The sequence below is a fragment of the Anomaloglossus baeobatrachus genome, chromosome 5 (assembly GCF_048569485.1).
Source record: "Anomaloglossus baeobatrachus isolate aAnoBae1 chromosome 5, aAnoBae1.hap1, whole genome shotgun sequence".
Taxonomy (NCBI): domain Eukaryota; kingdom Metazoa; phylum Chordata; class Amphibia; order Anura; family Aromobatidae; genus Anomaloglossus; species Anomaloglossus baeobatrachus.
The window spans coordinates 58,908,964-58,931,590 of record NC_134357.1 but is presented as its reverse complement, the minus strand read 5'-3'; the positions used below and the strand labels follow the sequence as shown (position 1 = coordinate 58,931,590).

The 22,627-nt window shown below is 47.5% G+C and overlaps 1 protein-coding gene across 2 annotated transcripts in view; it reads left to right on the top strand.

Annotated features, from left to right (window-relative positions):
• Window positions 1–22,627, top strand: part of CFAP46 (cilia and flagella associated protein 46) — a 370,852-nt gene that overhangs the window by 58,984 nt on the left and 289,241 nt on the right. For both annotated transcript variants that reach the window (XM_075348545.1, XM_075348544.1), the window contains exons 11-14: window positions 5,254–5,352; window positions 11,615–11,805; window positions 15,974–16,202; window positions 22,065–22,185. In XM_075348545.1, the coding sequence (XP_075204660.1) occupies window positions 5,254–5,352; window positions 11,615–11,805; window positions 15,974–16,202; window positions 22,065–22,185 (640 nt within the window). The remainder of the gene's footprint in view (window positions 1–5,253; window positions 5,353–11,614; window positions 11,806–15,973; window positions 16,203–22,064; window positions 22,186–22,627) is intronic.

Here is a 22,627-nt window from a genome sequence, read left to right as displayed (position 1 = left end):
GGGGCGGTGAAATCTGGCCCTGATGCCCCCCACCCACCATACCTTTCTCAGGGGCAGTCGTTGGGACAAGGACACATGAAACTAGTAATATAGTGAAGGTTTTACAATAAAATACTGATATGTCCTCAAAGGGAGCCGTCATTCATTACCTGCTGGACCACCATTCCCATGAGAGGCTGCCACATAACACTAGAAATCCATGCCAGCTGTAAGGAACATTCCTGGTGGTCCGAGACCTTCCCCTACGTGTGGTAGGAGCAGGATGAGGGGTGATCAGCAGAATTTAAATGGGTAGTCACCTCTATTAATACTTATCTTTGAGCATTAGTCAACCACTAGGGACGCGTATGGGTGACAGCTGCCATTCTTTATGGACTTTTTACCTATGGGACCTCACCACCACCTCTTATATAATTACAAGAATTTCCTGGGAAAAGCAAGCATTTACCCAAGACCTTGGTAAGTATGGGTTTTATGTGGTCCGTGTGAAATGTCGGACATTGATCGGTGACTATAAGAACATTCTCCGGTTGGGTGACAGGATGGGCTTAGGATGTGCATGAAGATGACTGAGCGCAGACCAGATACAATCACCGTGGTAAGAAGCACAGTGGAGAGATGATCATTTCTGCAGGGTATTGTTCTCTTCCCAGCTCCTCTAGACTCTGACTTGCATACAGATGAGATCCGTGGAGCTGTGGAGATCTGTCTGGTAACAAGTTAACTTATGACGCTCCGTATGTGCTCCTGACCTACGAGTCCACCGCTGATTTAGAAGTGTAATTCCCGGAGAGCAGGAGGTCGCCTGTCGTTGCGGTACCACCGATCTGTACTTGTATTTCATATAAAGAGTAGCATGTGTAATAGATCCCTCTGGATCAGATTATTGTTGTAATGTAAAAGCCAATACTGTGTGTTACGTATTTGGCATTGATCTCCAGTCACAATATATCTTACAAAACATTGTCATCCAGAGCTGCATTCAGAATTCTGCAGCCTACACTTTGCAATCTTTCAAACTTGCCTTTTAAAGGCTGGTTAATATCTGATTGCTGGGAGGCTCTACCCCTGAGAAGGAGTTTTATTATTATTATTTATTATTATAGCGCTATCAATTCCATGGCGCTTTACATGTGAAAGGGATATACATAATAGGGCAAGTACAATAATCATAAACAATACAAGACACAAACAGGTACAGGAGGATAGAGGTCCCTGCCCGCGAGGGCTCACAGTCTACAGGGGATAGGTGAGGATACAGTAGGTGAGGGTAGAGATGGTCATGCGGCGCTGCATCAGACTGAGGGTTACGGCAGGTTGTAGGCTTGTCGGAAGAGGTGGGTCTTCAGGTTCCTTTTGAAGCTTGTCAAGGTAGGTGAGAGTCTGATATGTTGTGGCAGAGAATTCCAGAGTATGGGGGAGGCACGGGAGAAATCTTGGATGCGATGGTGGGAAGAGGAGATGAGAGGGGAGCAGAGAAGGAGATCTTGTGAGGATCGGAGGTTACGTGCAGGTAAGTACCGGGAGACTAGGTCACAGATGTAAGGAGGAGACAGGTTGTGGATGGCTTTGTAGGTCATGGTTAGGGTTTTGAAGTGGAGTCGTTGGGCAATGGGAAGCCAGTGAAGGGATTGGCAGAGAGGAGAGATCGGGGAGTAGCGGGGGGACAGGTGGATTATTCGGGCAGCATAGTTTAGAATAGATTGTAGGGGTGCGAGACTGTTAGAAGGGAGGCTGCAGAGCAGGAGGTTGCAATAATCCAGGTAGGAGATAATAAGGGCATGTACTAATGTTTTTGCAGCTTCTTGGGAAAGGAGTGTTAGGATCCGGGAAATATTTTTAAGTTGGAGGTGGCAGGAGGTGAAGGGGGCTTGGATGTGTGGCTTGAAAGAGAGATCAGAGTCTAGGATTACTCCCAATAATCCAAATAATAGTCTGGCTCACTAATGAGGTGCTCAGGAGAATAATGATCAATAATAAAAAAGAAACTCCGGCACTCTATGATGAATCAGGATAGTTATTTATTTTCCAAAGTGAATAAATCAGATATAACGTTTCGGCTGATGCCTTCTTCACAACTGAAATTTATATAATAGAATACAAAAGAAAAAATCAGTACCATCATTAATATTCATACACAGCTCCATATTAATGACTGAAAAATTATGCATAATTCGACATAATAAAGCATTTTACCTAAATGGTATGGCAAGTGATGCCTGAGCAGGACGTCAGATGTACTTGACCAATTATATCTAAAGAGATAATCCCAAATATTAGAGAATCATAAAGAGACCATAAAATAACCATTATTAATACATATTATTTTTGAACATAATATATAATTATTCATCATAAAGGCGAACCAACTGATATCAATCATGAATCTTTATGGGACATAATCTTTGTACGGTCAAGTAGAAACAATAGAAAGCATATATATAAGACAGCATATATGTAAGACAAATAAGTAACAAAAAAACAAAAAAACATATTATTACCTCTATTCGGAAAATAATATGTAGATATGTTATTATTCCCAAAGGGGGGGTGATTATAGTGCTGGACCGCAATAAAGCTGAAAGAACAAAGTGAAAAGAACACTTTTAATATACCAGCAATTAGAAAGAAACTTCAATAGAGGCAAGAAAGTCCCATAAGCAATGTTATTATAGTTCAAAGTGACAAGGTATCGCCCAAGAAAGGGTTAACAAAGAGAACAAACGTAGCATATCTGTATAGCCAAGGATCAGCGGTGAAATGTGAGGAAAAGTGACCGCGTTGGGGTTTAAATGTGCAGGAGGGGCGGGCATAAGTTGATAATTTCCTGTATGGTGGAACGCATAAGAGGGAATGACACGCAAGCCGCGCGTGCGCAGTGACTATCCTGATTCATCATAGAGTGCCGGAGTTTCTTTTTTATTAGGATTACTCCCAGGCAGCGAGCACGAGGGACCGGGGAGAGTGGGCATCCATTGACATTGATGGATATGTCAGGTGGGGGAGTTGAGTGATGGGGGGGAAAGACAATGAATTCTGTTTTGTCCATGTTCAATTAGGAGTGGACACGTATGCGCCCAACTGCCCAATACACACTTTACCTGGGTAGCTATATTAGTCACATAGAAATTGGTCGGAATTTAAAGGCACATGCTTGAATGAAAGTTATCCTTAATGCAGTCGTGCAGTGAAGAGAAATGGGGGCTTGAGGCCCCATTTTGTGGGATCTTTGGGGTTCCAGTGATAAAGATCATATTTTCATTACCCATCCTATTGATGGGTGATACAGTAAAGGCCCCGTTACACGCAAAGACGTATCCAACGACATATCGCCGGGGTCACGGATTCCGTGACGCACATTCGGCATCGTTAGCGACGTCGTTGCGTGAGACACCAACGAGCGGCCGTTAACGATGGAAAATACTCACCAAAACGTCCATCGTTGACAAGTCTTTCATTTTCAAAAAATCGTTGATTGTGGAAGATGCAGGTTGTTCGTCGTTCCCGAGGCAGCACACATTGGTATGTGTGACACCTCGGGAACGACGAACAACAGCTTACCTGCAGCCACCGGCAATGAGGAAGGAAGGAGGTGGGCGGGATGTTAGGCCGCTCATCTCCGCCCCTCCGCTTCTATTGGGTGGCCGCTTAGTGACGCTGCATGAACTGCCACCTTAGAAAGGAGGCGGTTCGCCGGCCACAGCGTTGCTAGGCAGGTAAGTCTATGTGACTGCTCCAAACGATATTGTGTGCCACGGGCAGCGATTTGCCCGTGACGCACAAACGACGGGGCGGGTATGCTCGCTAGCGATATCGCTGCATGTGACGGGGCCTTTAATGTCCATTTTGCATAGCAATGCAATTACATCCACCTGATAGGTCATCCCTTTGTTGTGACTTGCATATGTGTGATATGCATTTTGACTATTTGTTCTGGAAGCCCACCACCATTGAATTCAGTGGTTGAATTTTGATTTTAAGCACTAGGGAGACTTGAGCTAGCAGTAGTGATGGGCGAACCTAAACTGTAAAGTTCGGAATCCGTACCTGACATCTAGTGTCCGTGCATGGACACCAAACAGGGACTTCTCAGGAAAGTCCATGTTATGGATAAAAAGAGGAAGCAAAATGGGGATCAAAGCAGGACAATTATACTTAGCGAGTTTCCACGCTGCACACTGCTTCTAGGTCCTATTCATTAAAGCTTATAAATATTCACTGCGTCCCACTCCCACCCTCTGTGACAGTGTTTGTGATTGGTTGCACTCAGTCTGCCGGTGCATGTGATTGGTTGCCCTCACACTAGCTGTTTGGGTCCCTGGAGTGGATTATAAAAATAAAAATAAATAATTGGAAAAAATGGCGTAGGGTCCTGCATATTTTTATGCCCATTGCAGCTAAAGCAGACAGCTGGAGGCTGCAGCCCCAAGCAGTATGCATCATCCTGGCTGTGTATCAAAATGTGAGGTACCCCATGCGGCATTTTTAAATTATTTAAATAATTTAAATCCTGGCGTTTGCCCCCCCCACCACAATTTTCATACCATAGCCAAGATAAAACAGACATTTGGGGGCTGGTAGTATTCTCAGGCTGGGGAGGCCCATGGTTATTGGGCCCTCCCCAGCCTAAAATAGCAGCCCACAGCGGCCCTAGAATGGACACATCTATTACATGCACCAATCTTGGAGCTTTACCCGGCTCATCCCGATTGCCCTGGAGCGGTGGCAATCTGGCTAATATAAGGGGTTAATAACAGCTGTGATTTGTCAATTTTTTCTAGGAGACCCCCTCCCTCATTAAAAAGCAAGTAAAAAGAAATAAACCTAAAACATCAATGGCTGATCATCTGGGGTCCGCCATCCTTGTTGATCAGCTATTCTCAGCAGGCAGCTGGAATTTCTCAGTTTGGGAGCTGCTCCGTCTTCTGATAGCAGCCAGGTACTGCACAACCGCCTCTCATTCAAATAAATAGGAGGCAGATGTACAGTACCCGGCCACAGCTGCTATCAGAAGACAAGGCAGCTTCGGAGCCTGCTGTCACCGCTGGCACTGAGGACAGCTGATTGGTGAGGTGTCAAATCCCGGCTGATCAGAAATTGATGACCTATCCTAAGGATAGGCCATCAATATAAAAGTAGTGGACATCTCCTTTAAGTTTCATTGTGTTGACGTTGCAGAGTACTGAATTCTTGCTACTGGGTTCCTGAAGGTTTATTAGTGTTTTTGTTCAATATCTATCTTCTTTGTTTTAGGATCCAAAAACCTTCATAACTATAGAATGTCTTCAGAGCGACCTTCAAGTCCTCAGTCTTGGCCAGCAGATTGATACTTATACTAAAAGTGTTGTTGAGGTATGCACTGCCATTTTAACAGCATTATTTTTTTTTTTATTTTAATACAAACAAATGCAATAAAACATGGACGGGTTCTTCCTTCTATATCTGCATCAAGGGCAGACCGGTAAGTGTGAATGCAACTTACAAGAATTGAAGACGACCTGTCCACTCTCCAGACTTGTCTATTTTAGTAAATAATTGTAATCCCCATTAAAATAATAATTCTGGAGCAATTTACTCTTAAGTCTTTGTCATTGTGCTGTTCTTCTGTTATTCCTCCTAGAAATGCATGAATAAATTGGCAGCTGGGTGTTAGCAGTTGGGGGTCTGTCCCTGTTCTATTGCCCAAATCAATGCTGAACAGTGTAAGACTATGTAATAAAATATCCTGCTAATAAGTAGAATGGACACATCCAGATGTCAGGAGGAATAATAGAGGAACAGCACAATATAGTTATGAGAAAATTGGTTTTAGGCGAGCTTGAACTTATTGACACAACAAACATGCCAGATTTTTCTTTAAAGGGAACCTGTCAGGTCCAATATGCACCCAGAACCAGGAGCAGATCTGGGTGCATATTGTTAATCCCTGCCTAAAGGCCACTTCACAAATAACAAGATCACTAACGACATCGTTGTTACGTCACAGTTTCTGTGACGAAACAACGACTTCACCAGCGATCTCGTTGTGTTTGACAGGTACCAAAGAACCGCCCCCTGCTGTGAGATCGTTGGTCGTTGTTGAATGTCCTGGGCCATTTTTGGCTCGTTGGAGTCCTGCTGGGCAGGATGGATCTGTATGTTTGACACCTACCAACGATCTCGTTAACGACCTTGATGAGAACTTAAAGTGTGACACGTAGGCATGTAGTTGCGTCACCTTTTCCGCGCCCCCTCTGCTCCGATTGTTTGGCGCTGAGAACAGTAAGCAAACACTCGGGAACGAAGGAGGGATGAATCCGGGTGCAGATGCAGCTTCGATCCGAAAAGCAAGCAAGCAACCGGGAGCAAAGTACGAATGAATCCGGGTGGAGTCGCAGGTTCTATCATCAAAGCAAGGCTCAAAAAAGAACAAAGGATCAGAACGCAGTATTGGCCACCAATCGGAACGGAGGGGTGTGGAAAAGGCGACGCATATGCACGCCTACGTGGCTTACAGCGTCAAACACTACGCTCCTATTCGAGGTCGTAATCGTTACATAGCTGCTGTGTGACAGGGTCCCAACGAGATCGTTATACAGGTCGCTGCATCGTTAATAAAGTCGTTGGGAAAATGACTATGTGACATCTCACCAACGATTTAACAACGATCCGGAAACTATGACGTAGTAACAATCTCGTTATGTGTGACTGGACCTTTACTGTTCCTGTATCTAGTAGCATAGATAAAGAGATCTTTAGAAAAGGTATTTCTAAAGATCTTTTATCTTATGCTAATGAGCACGGGACTAATCCCAAGGGTGTTATATTTCCCGAATAGTCCGCCCCTTAGCATGTTAGTACGCCCACAGAGGTGTACTAACATGCTATTGAATTCAGCATCACCAGTTGTGACGCGCATACCTGTGTTCCCTGTCAATGTGCTTCTGAATGCCGGGCACTTCCAGTCATGCGCCGTAGACCTCTCTGAAGCCAGGACGTGTACACCCGGCTTCATATTGCGCGTGACCAGAAGTGTCGGGCATTCAGAAGCGCGGTCACTGCAAACACAGGTATGTGCATCACTGTTGATGATGATGCTGCTGCATTGAATAGCATGTTAGTACACCCCTGTGGGGCTAAGAGGGCGGCTAGTCGGGGGATATGACGCCCTTGTGACTAGTCCCTGGGCTCATTAGCATAAGATAAAAGATCTTTAGAAATACTTTTTCTAATGATCTCTTTATGTATGCTACTAGATTCAGGGACAGTAAAGGCCGCTTTACACGCTGCGATATCGTTACCGATATCGCTAGCATGCGTACCCGCCCCCATCGTTTGTGCGACACTGGCAAATCGCTGCCCGTGCCGCACAACCTTGCTTACCCCCGTCACACGGACTTACATGCCTAGCGACGTCGCTGTGACCGGCGAACCGCCTCCTTTCTAAGGGGGCGGCTCATTCGGTGTCACAGCGGCGTCACTAAGCGTCCGCCCAATAGAAGCGGAGGGGCGGAGATGAGCGGGACGTAACATCTCGCCTACCTCCTTCCTTCCTTCCTCATTGCCAGTGTAGGCAGGTAAGGAGATGTTCGTCGCTCCTGCGGTGTCACATACAGCGATGTGTGCTGCCGCAGGAACGACGAACAACATCGTACAAGCAGCAGCAACGATAATTGGGAATAGGGGGGCATGTCACCGATGAGCGATTTTACACGTTTAAAATCGCTCACAGGTGTCACACGCAACGACATCGCTAAAGCGGTCGGATGTGCGTCACAAATTCCATGACCCCAACGAGATCGCTTGAGCGATGTCGTAGCGTGTAAAGCGGCCTTTAGGCAGGGATTAGCAATATCCACCCAGAACACATATTGCACCTGACGGGTTCCCTTTAAGGATATAGTCTTATGTTTTCCAACAACAGATTTCACTTTGAATCCCCTCCGAATTCTGAAAGTTTTACTTGCAGATTTTATTACAGATTTCACTTGATGCATTGCTATCTATTATACTGAAACATGTAAAATCCGCACCATGTATGATTTCCACTGTTGATCTCTTTACTCCGTCATGTGTCTGGGATTTGTTGCTTCTATTTGGTGGTTATTTTTTCCTTCCCGGATGGAATATCCCCAGCGTATCTCTCTCATGTGAACATTCTCTAAGTGGGTAAAGTACTCATGGCCGATCTCCAACTAATGTTTGAAAAGAATATGAAGTCTTCTAACTTGAGTGGAAAACGCATTCGATAAGATTTGATGTCAGTTCTTGGCTGTATTGTGTCGCGGTCATTTTATATCTGCATTTAATGTGGAAGTTCTCTTTGACTCTACAAACAATAACTACAGATGATGGCGGCATGATGCCAGGCTACATTAAAAGCATCTATCTTCCCTTCGGGCAGCGCACCTCGCCAATAGTTTAGACACGTTTTCTATTGCCAGAGCTTGCCGCAAACATCAAGTTAGCATCATCTATATATAACGCCCGCCGGTGGTGTTAAGGTGGCGAGAAAGAGTGGACCCATTGGACCACAGGGCGGACCCGGGCTTACCCTTTAGTAGCAGGGGCTTAATTAAGCGCCTGCTGCGAGGTAGACGCCAGGTGCCACTCCCAGGGCAGTGAACAAGATTGAGGCAGCTGACTCCCAGGAAAGGGACCGACTCAGGTATGGACACTGGAGCAAGGGGTACAGTCTCTAGAGCAGTACCCCTACAGCCAGGATGGCTGAGGCAGACAGGACAGCAGGTACAGTCTCTAGAACAGTACCCCTACAGCCAGAATGGCTGAGGCAGACAGGACAGAGAGTACAGTCTCTAGAGCAGTAACCCTACAGCCGGGATGACTGAGGCAGACAGGACAGCGGGTACAGTCTCTAGAACAGTACCCCTACAGCCGGGATGGCTGAGGCAGACAGGACAGCAGGTACAGTCTCTAGAACAGTAACCCTACAGCCGGGATGGCTGAGGCAGACAGGACAGCGGGTACAGTCTCTAGAACAGGGGTCAGGAACCTTTTTGGCTAAGAGAGCCGTAAACGCCACATATTTTGAAATATAATTCCGCGAGAGCCATACAATATGTTTAAAGGGCCATTGACAGATCAATCGCTCCAATGTTCACTTAGTACAGCAAGGAATGCTCCTCCCTGCTGTATAAAGCCACAACTGGACTGAAACAATGGTAATTAGCAGTAAAAAAATCAAATAAATAACTTACATTGTGAACTTGCGATGCATGACATCAGTCCAGCAGTCTGTCTTCTTCTTTTTCCTGCGCATGACTGGAAGCTGGCATTCTTCCCACCTGATGTTGAGAGAATGCCAGCTTTGAGGCATTCGCAGAAGAAAGAAGCTGGAATATTGGACATGTCACACAACGCATTGTCAGTTATGTCAATTATCTATTTTATTATTTTACAGCGAATTATTGTTTAGGTCCAGCGGTGGCTTAGTGCAGCAGAGAGGAACACTCCTTTGTGTACTAAGTGACCGCTGGAGCAATTGTATCTGTCAGTGGCCCTGTTAAAAGTGTTGGTCTTACAGAAAATGAACAAAAAAGAGAGGCTCAGACCCAGGAGATACACACACAAGCCATACACAGCACTCAACATGCCGTATACACAGTACATAAGGAGAAGAAAAAAAGCTCTGCAGGTAAACATATGCACACCAGGAATTAGATATACCAATAAACCTCACAATATGAAACTTTATTAAGTGCCAAACACAACAAACACAGCACACATACACACCATATACACAGCACACACTCACACACGCCGTATACACAGCACATGCCGTATACACAGCACACACACACGCGCCGTATACACAGCACACACACGCACGCCGTATACACAGCACACACGCCGTATACACAGCACACACACGCCATATACACAGAGCACACACGCCATATACACAGCACACACATGCCATATACACAGCACACACACGCCATATACACAGCACACACACGCCATATACACAGCACACACTCACACACGCCGAATACACAGCACACGCACGCGCCGTATACACAGCACACGCACGCGCCGTATACACAGCACACGCACGCGCCGTATACACAGCACACGCACGCGCCGTATGCACAGCACACACAGATATAAGTACCTGCTGCTTAGTTGCCCTGTAAGATCAGGTGCAGCACAAGTGATGGATGCAGCAGTTCAAGGGCTGGCTTCATTCTCCTCTTTTCTCTCCAAGAAAAGACCTTATAGACCTGAGCAGCAGAGCACAGAACTGGAGGGTGAGAGGCAGAACGCACGGCACTATACAGGCCCCTGCCCCATCACTCTGCTTCTATCTGCAATTTCACAGGGGAGCATGTAGGAGCCGGAGGGAGGAAGTCCCACCCCCAGTGCTGTCTGCCGGCAATAGACAAGATCAGCGGCTGCCCGAGCACTGCAGCCTCCGGGAATCTGCCCCAGTGCCCCGGGGGCCGCAGAAAAGGTCATCGCGGGCTGGATGTTCCCCACCCCTGCCTTAAAGGGACGGCAGGCACAGTTTCCTGCCGAGGACTGCGGTCCCCGGAACTCAGCCCAGGGACAGCAGAACTGAAGGCGAGTGGCCAAAATGCCGCCCCCCTGACATGTGCCGCCCGGGGCGGACTGCCCCCTCCGCCCCCCCTTTGCTACGCCACTGCAGACCTGCGGGAGAGGCGGGGGGCGGCGGCCCCCCCACCCCTCCACCGGCCAGCCCACCAGGAGAAGTCCCGCCCCTCCCGCCTGTCAGTCCGGGCCTGATCAGCGTGCACCGCGGCCTGATGGAGCGCGGTGCATGCATCCTTCCCATAGACAGGTAGGAGCCCTGTCTGCGAGCCAGATACGGCCATCAAAAGAGCCATATCTGGCTCGCGAGCCATAGGTTCCCGACCCCTGCTCTAGAACATTACCCCTACAGCCAGGATGGCTGAGGCAGACAGGACAGAGAGTACAGTCTCTAGAACAGTACCCCTACAGCCAGGATGGCTGAGGCAGACAGGACAGCGAGTACAGTCTCTAGAACAGTACCCCTACAGCCAGGATGGCTGAGGCAGACAGGACAGCGGGTACAGTCTCTAGAGCAGTAACCCTACAGCCAGGATGGCTGAGGCAGACAGGACAGAGAGTACAGTCTCTAGAAGGATAAGGACAGGTATGGTAGGCACAGCAGGGACAGCTATGGGAAGACAGACTCAGGAAATAGTGGGACAGGACCACGGGATCTGACAACTAACTAGCAAGTTAGCAAGTACGACACTGAACTAACTAAGGACATTGCACAGGCACCTCCTCTAAAGGGAGTGTGCCTTAAATACATAGTGCCTCTCAGCCATAAGCTGGTTAGATCAGGGACTCCGGGGCTACACTGTACTTACAATATTCTCACATATTCTCAAATATTACCACATTCTCCCAGGATTAAGCCAATGTCTGGCTAAATTAATTGGTTTTCCTATCTTTTGCGCACAGGGGGGTTGTCTATATAACCCATAACATTACTTATCCGGGGTACCATGACACCAAATCGCTAAACTCTTTAGCAAAGAAAACTGTGATCATAAAGAATTTAGGCAAATAGGCATTGCAGATAGTAAGGTCACCCGTGTAATGTATGTTTTCTTTTATACAGACACAGCTGCGCGTTATACACCGGCTGGAGACAACTCTGCAGAACGCCGTTCGTCTCAGAGAACCTGACGCCATCCAGGATGTGTGCACCACGCTGTGGAGCCTGTGCCTGCCCTTACTGCAGCAAAACCTTCGCAAACACCTAAAGAAGCCATTACTCTCCATAGCCGATTCACTAGAAGACATAGAAAGGCAAGTGAGCTAAGGTTTAACCACTTCAGTACCAGGTTCTTAGCAGGCACAATTTTGTTTTGTTTTTTTTAGTACTTCTTAAGGGTATGTACACACGCTGCAGATTTGGTGCACAAACTTTCTGCATGAAATCTGCACCTTCTGGCAGAAAAACGCACCACAAAATGCATGTGCTTTGGGGCGTTTTTTCGTGTGTTTTTGTTCCATGCTTTTTTTTTTTTTTAATGAAGTCCATGGCTGGAAGGGCTAAAAACTCAGGAACAAAATGCACCAACAATTGCCATGCTGCAGATTATTTTCTGCAACAAATCTGCAAGTAAAAAATAAGCAATGTGCGCACAACACTTGACTTTGCTGGCATAAGGATAGACATGCAGATTTGGGCCACAAACTGCAACAAAATTGCACCAAAAATCCCATAAACAAATGCACTGTTTGCACAAGGCCTAAGGGGCCTATGACACTATGACATCGCAAGCCGATGCTACGATGCCGAGCGCGATAGTCCCCGCCCCCGTCGCAGCTGCGATATCATGGTGATAGCTGCCGTAGCAAACATTATCGCTACAGCAGCTTCACATGCACTCACCTGCCCTGCGACGACGCTCTGGCCGGCGAACCGCCTCCTTCCCAAGGGGGCGGGTCGTGCGGCGTCATAGCGACGTCACACGGCAGGCGGCTAATAGAAGCGGAGGGGCGGAGATGAGCGGGACGTAAACATCCCGCCCACCTCCTTTCTTCCACATTGCCGGCCGGGACGCAGGTAGGAGATGTTCCTCGCTCCTGCGGCTTCACACACAGTGATATGTGCTGCCGCAGGAACGAGGAACAACATCGTAACATTGGTCCTTCCGAAATTATGCAAATGACTGACGCTACACTGATGATACGATTACGACGCTTTTGCGCTCGTTAATCGTATCAAAAAGGATTTACACACTCCGATGTCTAGAGCGACCTTGGATGTGCGTCACTTTCGATTTGACCCCACCGACATCGCACCTGCAATGTCGTAGTGTGCAAAGGGCCCCTAAGAGCTCTAAAGATTTTTGGTTTTTTTTTGCTCTTTCATTATTAATGTACTTTTGTCTGTGTTTTCATAATACTTAGGAGAAGATTGATTCTCCAGAATGGTCATCTTAAGCTGGGTTCACACTAAGCGACAGCGACAACGACGTCGCTGTTACGTCACCATTTTCGGTGACGTAACAGCGACCTTGTAAGTCGCTGTTATGATCGCTGCTTAGCTGTCAAACACAGCAGAAGCAGCGATCATAACGTCGCTGTGCTACATGTGCAGAGAGCAGGGAGCCGCGCTTAGCGCTGGCTCCTTGCTCTCCTACAGTACACATCGGGTTAATTAACCCGATGTGTGCTGCAGCTACATGTCACAGTGCAGAGAGCAAGGAGCCGCGCACACTGCTTAGCGCTGGCTCCTTGCTCTCCTTGCTACAGTATGCATCGGGTTAATTACCCGATGCATACTGCAGCCACATGTCACAGTGCAGGAGCCGGCGCTGACAGCAAGAGCGGAGGCTGGTAACCAGCGTAAACATCGGGTAACCAGGGAAAGGTCTTCCCTTGGTTACCCGATGTTTACGCTGGTTACAGCTTACCGCAGCTGCCAGTGCCGGCTCCTGATCGCTTCATTTCGTCGCTCTCTCGCTGTCACACACAGCGATGTGTGTGTCACAGCGGGAGAGTGACGACCAAAAAATGAAGCTGGACATTAAGCAACGACCGGCGACCTCACAGCAGGGGCCAGGTCGTTGCTAGATGTCACACACAGCGACAGCGACGGGACGTCGCTGCAACGTCACAGAAAATGGTGACGTAGCAGCGACGTCGTTGTCGTCGTCGTTATGTGTGACACCAGCTTTAGAGTTTACTTCTCACCTCTCCTAACTTGTTTGTTTTAGTAAACACTTGAATTCCCCATATAATTACAATGCCTTCTCTGCATTCATAGAAAAGTATAGCTCTGGTATCTCTTCTGGAAATGGATAAGATGACAGCTGATCATCTCGCGTTGATAAGGGGGGGGGGGGCATAATTTAGGGTGATGCAATCCAAGTTATGCATCTACATATTAAACCCGTCTGCTTCCAAATCATATGAGTCATTTGTCAGTAGCATGCTATTGGATGAATCCACCCAGACCAGTAAAAGATGTACACAGATCTAGGTAGAAAATATGACTGGTTTAATTGCGGAAGTTAAGATATATTTAAAGGAATCAGTTGGCTAAGAGCCAAGAATACGTAACACGTCCCCGATTGGGTAAACCGTAAAAGAGCTTATACTGAGCTATACGGTATATGTGTACTGTATACATGTTTCCTCATTTTATATTAAGCTAAGTCAGCATGATTCACTTATCACAGGAAAGTCCCAGAATGTCTGATGAGTCTTACAATGTCTGAATACAGATATAGGTGCGGTACACAGTGCAAGAGCCATTTTAAGTCCTGCTTTTTGGATCTCTTCATATGATTCTAAATACTCATAACACTTCATAATCATGTCCATTAGAGGGGACAGACTGACATTGTCAGCACTGATTAGACCAGTGCGTTGTTTTTCAGGGGTCCGTCTGGCCTAATTATACTCAATGGATTATATAGTGCCAGACTGTGTAGCAGCATAAAGGCAATGGTTGCACCCAGTTGTCAGTTTATCCACACATTTCCAGGAGTAATAAAAGAGGAAAACATCAGTGCATAGTTCCAAGGAAAGATGCTAAGTAATTAGTGATAAATGCACTTATGTACATAAACGTGTCAGAAGACATAGCTGGTCTCTTTAAGGCCTCTTTCACACATCTGTGCAAAATACACACGTTTTACACGGTCCGTGGTGTAGGTGTGTATCTGTGTGTGTGTCCAGCATGTACTGTCATTGTGCTATCCGTGTGACATCCACACAGCACATAGACAGCAAGAACGTCTATACTCACCTGTCCCCGGTGCTGCTGCCTCTGGCGCTGCTGCTTCTGGGTTTGCGGTGTAGTGAATATGTATGAGCATAAATGAGCGGGCCCGGAAGCAAGTGACAGCAGCGCTGGAGACAGATGAGTATAGAAAAACATTTTATTTCAAAGACGTGTTTTCTCCAGTACATGTCACACTGATCACAGCAGTGTACGGTCCGTGTGACATTAGTGTTGCTGGAGAAAAACATGTTGCCATGTGGAGCACACGGACACGCGTATGCTCCACACGGACACACATCCGTGTTAAAACACTGATGTGTGTGCAGACTTGTTGATTTTAATAGGTCTATGTGTGTCCGTGTTTCCGGTACGGTGTGAAAACGGACGTCAAACGTACCGGAAACACAGACGTGTGAAGGAGGCCTATGGGGTACTTTGCACACTACGACATCGTAGGTGCGATGTCGGTGGGGTCAAATCGAAAGTGACGCACATCCGGTGTCGCTGTCGATATTAGAGTGTGTAAATCCTTTTTGATACGATTAACGAGCGCAAAAGCGTCGTTATCGTATCATCGGTATAATGTCCGACATTTTCATAATTTCTCTGCAGCGACAGGTACGATGTTGTTCCTCGTTTCCCTGCGGCAGCACACATCGCTGTGTGAGAAGCCACATGAGTGAGGAACATCACCTTACCTGCGTCCTGCGGCTCACGCCGGCTATGCGGAAGGACGGAGGTGGGCGGGATGTTTACGTCCCGTTCATCTCCACCCCTTCGCTTCTATTGGCCGCCTGCTGTGTGACATCGCTGTGACGCCGCACGACCCGCCCCATTAATAAGGAGGCGGGTCGCGGCCAGAGCGACGTCGCAGGGCAGGTGAGTGCATGTAAAGCTGCCGTAGCGATAATGTTCGCTACGGCAGCTATCACAAGATATCGCTGCTGCGACGGGGGCGGGGACTATCGCGCTCGGCAACGCTACCATCTGCTTGCAATGTCGTAGTGTGAAAAGTATCCCTAAGCGAAACTTTTGGGCTTTGTGTAGTGCGTACACTTTGGGCAGTGTTGTTCTGACAGTCCTATGTGATGATGTGCTGTTCTTCTAGATTGGTTACAGTTAATAGTAAAGAACAATGAATGAGATCTAGTCTCGAACATGGTTCGGTGTATGAGATTACCGTGTATACACTGCCCCTCCCCCCACATCTAGATCATTTTGTCATTTCCTCTTCAGTCTGATGACCGTAATGCGCTGCCAGATCCATTTGGAAATTGCTCAGATTGAAGAAGAGGAGGATCGAATCGAAGTTGCAATTAAACACCTTGAGAAAGCATTGGCTCTAGATGGCAACGGACAGTATCAAAACCACCTGCAAGGTTATCTTCATCGTCTCCAGCTGCGAAATACACTGTACACAAAGCCACAGCGCGCAGAAGATCAGGCCGCAATGATCATCGAGCAGGTAATGGTCTGTGTGCAGTGCAGGCCGGAGCTGTCCTCGTGTTACTGAGGTTTTAACAATTGGGAATCTGACTTATGCTGCCATTACTATAACAAAGTTATGCAATTTGCAAGTGTTCAATAATCCAATATACTTGGGAGTTTAAAGAGAACCTGTCAGGTCCAATATGCACCCATACTCATGAGCAGTTCTGGTTGCATATTGCTAATCTCTGCCTAAGGCCGGGGCCACACAGGACACTACTTCGATCCTCGCATGACACTCCGCTCACGCTGGCAGCACAGCAGGAGCCGAGTGTCATGCGAGTGTCCCTGCGACTGCGGTCCGTTCGTGCGAGCAGACCTCAGCTGCGGGGGGCGGGCCGACACTGAGGAGGGGAGGGATGTATCTCCCTCTCTCCTCCGTAGCCGGCTATTGCCATTCTCGCTCTGCACTCATGGTACACCAGTGTACCGCGAGTGCAGTGCAATTTTTCTCTTGCCCCATACACTTGAATGGGTGCGAGAGAAAGAGTCTCGCATTACAGTTGCAGCATGCTGTGATTGTTTTCTCGGTCCGAATGGGGCTGAGAAAATAATCGCTCATGTGTGCTGACACACAGGCTAGAATTGGTCCGTGTGGAATGTGATGTTTTATCGCACTCCACTCGCACCGATTTTCTGTATACACCAGCATAGATAAAGAGAGCTTTACAAAAAGTATTTCTAAAGAGCCTTTATGATATGCTAATGAGCGAGGGGACTAGTCCTAGAGTGTTTTATTTTCCCCTACTAGTCCGCCCTCTTAGCATGTTAGCGCACCCACAGGGGCATACTAACATGATATTCAATGCCCATTGCCCAGCAACATTGGCGGTCATGCGTGTACATGTGTCAGTTGTCACCGCCTCAGACGCTGGATTTAGGGTCACTGCGCATTATCATAAGTCACTGCATTTCCGGTCATGTGTCCCGGTTTCAGAGAGGTCTAGTGCGCATGACCGGAAGTGCCGGGGACCTCGGATCATGCGCACTGACCCTAAACCCGGCGTCTGAGGCGATGATAGGGGACACAAGTACAAGCGTCCATGCCAATGATGCTGTGAATTGAACAGCGTGTTAACATGCTAAGAGGGCGGACTAGTTGGGGGAACTAACGCCCTTTCAACTAAAGATCTGTTTATCTATGCTACTAGATACAGGGACTGTTAAGGGGGTGTTACACGCAGCGATATTGCTAGCGATGTCGCTGGTGAAAGCACCCTCCCCCGTCTTTTGTGCGTCACTGGCAAATTGCTTCCCGTGGCGCACAAATTCGTTATGAGCCGTCACTTACCTGCCTAGCGACGTCGCTGTTGTTGGCAAACCGCCTCCTTTCTAAGGGGGCGGTTCGTGCAGCGTCATACCGGCGTCACTAAGCGGCCGCTCAATAGAAGCGGAGGGGCGGAGATGAGCAGGACGTAACATCCCGCCCACCTCCTTCCTTCCGCATTGCTGGTGGCCGCAGGTAAGCTGTTTGTCGTTCCCGGGGTGTCACACGTAGCGATGTGTGCTGCCTCGGGGACGACGAACAACCTGTGTGCTCAACAATCAACGATTTTTTAAAAAGGAACAACGTGTCAACGATGGACGATTTGGTGAGTATTTTCCATCGTGTCTCACGCAACAACGTCGCTAACGATGCCGGATGTGCGTCACGGAATCCATGACCCCGGCGATATATCGTTAGACGGGACCTTTAGGCAGGGAATAGAAATATGCACCGTGGTTCTGGGTCTATATTGCACCTGACAAATTCCCTTTAAAAACCTATTACTATGTTTTTGTTATTTTTATAAAATAAAAAGTTATCCAATAGAAGTTTGTTGCTTCATAATGTGCAGTATATCCACCCTAGAATTGGTGCAAGATGAGTGGAGTGGGTGCAGAAAGTGGGATTTACAGCCAGCGCCTGCTTCAAAGTGCTCGCTCACACCAGCGTATAACATGGACGAGTGCTATATGTTGTTTTATGTAAAGAGAATGGTTCTGCACTCGGAAGGAGACGAGGTGCACGTGAAATGGGGTAGTCCAAAAATCACAACTTAATAATTCACTGCACTTTGTAAAAGTTCATGCAATAGTAGAATTTATTTATGGTATATACAAAAAATGACTTGTCACTGGGGACGTTTCGACCCATCCGGGTCTTTTTCAAAAAGTCGCTGTGGGAAAGGTTCCAGGATTAAGGAGGTGTTGGCGTGCTGACGCCTGTATGGCAAGTCGCTTATCACTATCAAAAAATTTTTTTTATATATACCACAAATACATTCTACTATTGCATGAACTTTTAGGCTATGTGCCCACGGGCGTTTGTACCTGTGGATATATCCGCAGGTTTCCCGCAGCTGCTCGCCGGAATCCGCAGCTATTTTTAGCTGCGGTAGTACAGCGAAATAGCTGCGGTAAACCTGCGGACATTCATGCTGCTTACCTGCAGAAGTCCTGGCCTCTATCTCCATAGTGGAGGGCTGGGATTTCCGCAGAAATAATGGACATGCAGTTACATGCGGCTGCAGGACATCCACAGCATATTCCGCAGACGCATGTATCCGCAGCATGGACACAGCACTCCCCATGTCCCATAGGATAACATGGGGAGTGTCTGTACATGCTGAAACCTGCGGATTTATCTGGAAAATCCAGAAAATCCGCAGATTTTCCGCAGATAAATCCGCAGGTTTAATCTCCCGTGGGCACATAGCCTTAGGCGGGCTTTGCACACTACGACATCGCAGGTGCGATGTCGGTGGGGTCAAATTGAAAGTGCCGCACTTCCGGCATCGCATGCGACATCGTAGTGTGTAAAGGCTCGATGATACGATTAACGAGCGCAAAAGCGTCGTAATCGTATCATCGGTGCAGCGTCGGCGTAATCCATGATTACGCTGACGCGACAGTCCGATGTTGTTCCTCGCTCCTGCGGCAGCACACATCGCTGTGTGTGAAGCCGCAGGAGCGAGGAACATCTCCTACCGGCGTCACTGCGGCTTCCGTAGGATATGCGGAAGGAAGGAGGTGGGCAGGATGTTTACGTCCCGCTCATCTCCGCCCCTCCGCTCCGATTGGCCGCCTGCCGTGTGACATCGCTATGACGCCGCACAACCCGCCCCCCTTAACAAGGAGGCGGGTCGCCGGCCAGAGCGACGGTCGCAGGGCAGGTGAGTCCATGTGAAGCTGCCGTAGCGATAATGTTCGCTACGGCAGCTATAACAAGGATATCGCTGCTGCGACGGGGGCGGGTACTATCGCGCTCGGCATCGCAGCATCGGCCTGCGATGTCGCAGCGTGCAAAGCCCACTTTAGAGAGAGCAGTGAATTATTAAGATTATGTTGTTTTATCACATAGCACTCGCTCTAATATTATACTATGGGCAGGTGCCAATCAGCGATTTTCTCTCATGCCGATTTGGCAGGAGAAAAAAAGCGCAGCATGCTGAATAGTAGCTGAGCAAATCGGACGGCACGCACCCAACAGAATCCATGGGTGCGTGGAAATCATCGGACTGCACTCGGACATTTCCACGGACTCACTGAATAGAGAACATGGAGAAATTTTGTTCTCCATCTTCTCCTCACCTGTGCTACAATTCTCATGCGAGAGAATCGGATTCCACGAAGCTAACGCTCAGATCAGAGTCTGATGAGAGTGCCATTAGCATCAATCGATCCAATTCTCTTGCAGAGAGGATATACAGTACTGACCAAAAGTTTGGACACACCTCATTCAAAGAGTTTTCTTTATTTTCATGACTCTGAAAATTGTAGATTCACATTGACGGCATCAAAATTATGAATTAACACATGTGGAATGAAATACTTAACAAAAAAATGTGAAACAACTGAAAATATGTCTTATATTCTAGGTTCTTCCAAGTAGCCACCTTTTGCTTTGATTACTGCTTTGCACACTCTTGGCATTCTCTTCATGAGCTTCAAGAGGTAGTCACCGGAAATGGTTTTCCAACAGCCTTGAAGGAGTTCCCAGAGATGCTTAGCACTTGTTGGCCTTTTTGCCTTCACTCTGCGGTCCAGCTCACCCCAAACCATCTCGATTGGGTTCAGGTCTGGTGACTGTGTAGGCCAGGTCATCTGGCGTAGCACCCCATCACTCTCCTTTTTAGCCAAATAGCCCTTACACAGCCTGGAGGTGTGTTTGGGGTCATTGTCCTGTTGAAAAATAAATGATGGTCCAACTAAACGCAAACCGGATGGAATAGCACGCCGCTGCAAGATGCTGTGGTAGGCATCAGTATGCCTTCAATTTTGAATAAATCCCCAACAGTGTCACCAGCAAAGCACCCCCACACCATCACACCTCCTCCTCCATGCTTCACGGTGGGAACCAGGCATGTAGAGTCCATCTGTTCACCTTCTCTGCGTCGCACAAAGACACGGTGGTTGGATCCAAAGATCTTAAATTTAAACTCATCAGACCAAAGCACAGATTTCCACTGGTGTAATGTCCATTCCTTGTGTTCTTTAGCCCAAACAAGTCTCTTCTGCTTGTTGCCTGTCCTTTAGCAGTGGTTTCCAATCAGCTATTTTACCATGAAGGCCTGCTGCACAAAGTCTCCTCTTAACAGTTGTTCTAGAGAATTGTCTGCTGCTAGAACTCTGTGTGGCATTGACCTGGTCTCTAATCTGAGCTGCTGTTAACCTGCGATTTCTGAGGATGGTGACTCCGATAAACTTATCCTCCGCAGCAGAGGTGACTCTTGGTCTTCCTTTCCTGGGGCGGTCCTCATGTGAGTCAGTTTCTTTGTAGCGTTTGATGGTTTTTTGCCACTGCACTTGGGGACACTTTCAAAGTTTTCCAAATTTTTTGGACTGACTGACCTTCATTTCTTAAAGTAATGATGGCCACTTGTTTTTCTTTACTTAGCTGCTTTTTTCTTGCCATAATACAAATTCTAACTATCAGCTGTGTATCCACCAGACTTCTGCACAACACAACTGATGGTCCCAACCCCATTTATAAGGCAAGAAATCCCACTTATTAAACCTGACAGGGCACACCTGTGAAGTGAAGACCATTTCCGGTGACAACCTCTTGAAGCTCATCAAGAGAATGCCAAGAGTGTGCAAAGCAGTAATCAAAGCAAAAGGTGGCTACTGTGAAGAACCTAGAATATAAGACATATTTTCAGTTGTTTCACACTTTTTTAAGTATTTCATTCCACATGTGCTAATTCATAGTTTTGATGCCTTCAATGTGAATCTGCAATTTTTAGAGTCATGAAAATAAAGAAAACTCTTTGAATGAGAAGGTGTGTCCAAACTTTTGGTCTGTACTGTATGATTATGTGACCCCGGCCTAACAACAGTGGTCAGAGCTGACTTCTGGTTATTCACCTAGACGCTGCTGTCAGTCACTGACAGGTATGATCTGGGGCAGACGTCCATCTATTGGCGTATACAGTACAAGGGCAATCAAAAAAAGCACAGGATCAAGTCCACTGTGGGAAACGGGAGCATGAATCAGACACTACTGCATTATTGGAGCCGCATAGCTTGTACTCGGCTGTGATAACCCAGACAGTGTCGTATTATTACTGTCCGTAATTCAGGAAGCAAGAGTCAATTGTCAGGTTCACTTTAAGCTTTTTCCTCCCTTAGACTGTATATGATATTGAAGGACGAGGGTTATACCCGCCGGGCAAACACCTTTTAGCCTGGAGTTGTGTTCTGTCTTTTGCGAGCGGAAATCATCTTCCCTGACAGTTTTGCAGATGGTGGTGACACTAACGTAAAGCCACACGTTCTCTTGGGAGGTGCACTTCACCGGTCTCTGGCTTCACTTTCTGCCTGAGACGTAATTCTTGATTGTATTTCTTTATTATAGGCAAAACAAAGCAATGCAAAGGACTCCGTAAGGAAGAAGCGGCCATTACTTGTCAATGCCGGCCTCTGCTTGGCTCCTGATGTGTTTCAAATGGTGCTTGATAGTGAGAATGAAGCTAAAGGTAATCCGGCACTCTGTCATCTACTGTCATTTCTGATTATATTAAAGGGGTTGTCCACTACTTTTAGATTGATGGCCTATCCTTAGGATAGGTCATCAATGTCTGATTGGCCGAGGTCTGGCACTCCACACCCCCATGGATCAGCTGTTTCCGGTGCCGGCAGTGGATGCAGGTGGCCAGAAATGTTCAGTTCCGGAGCTGCCCCATCAACTGATACCGGATGCGGCTGGGTACTGCACACCCGCCCCCTATTGATTTGAATAGGAGACAGATGTGCAGTACCCAGCCGAGACGATAGGGGAGCTCTGGAACTGAGCATTTCTGGCTGCCTGCTGCCCCTGCCAACTCTAAAGGGGGCTTTACACGCAGCGATATCGCTGGTGAAAGCACCCGCCCCCGTCGGTTGTGCGTCATGGGCAAATTGCTGCCCATGGCACACAAC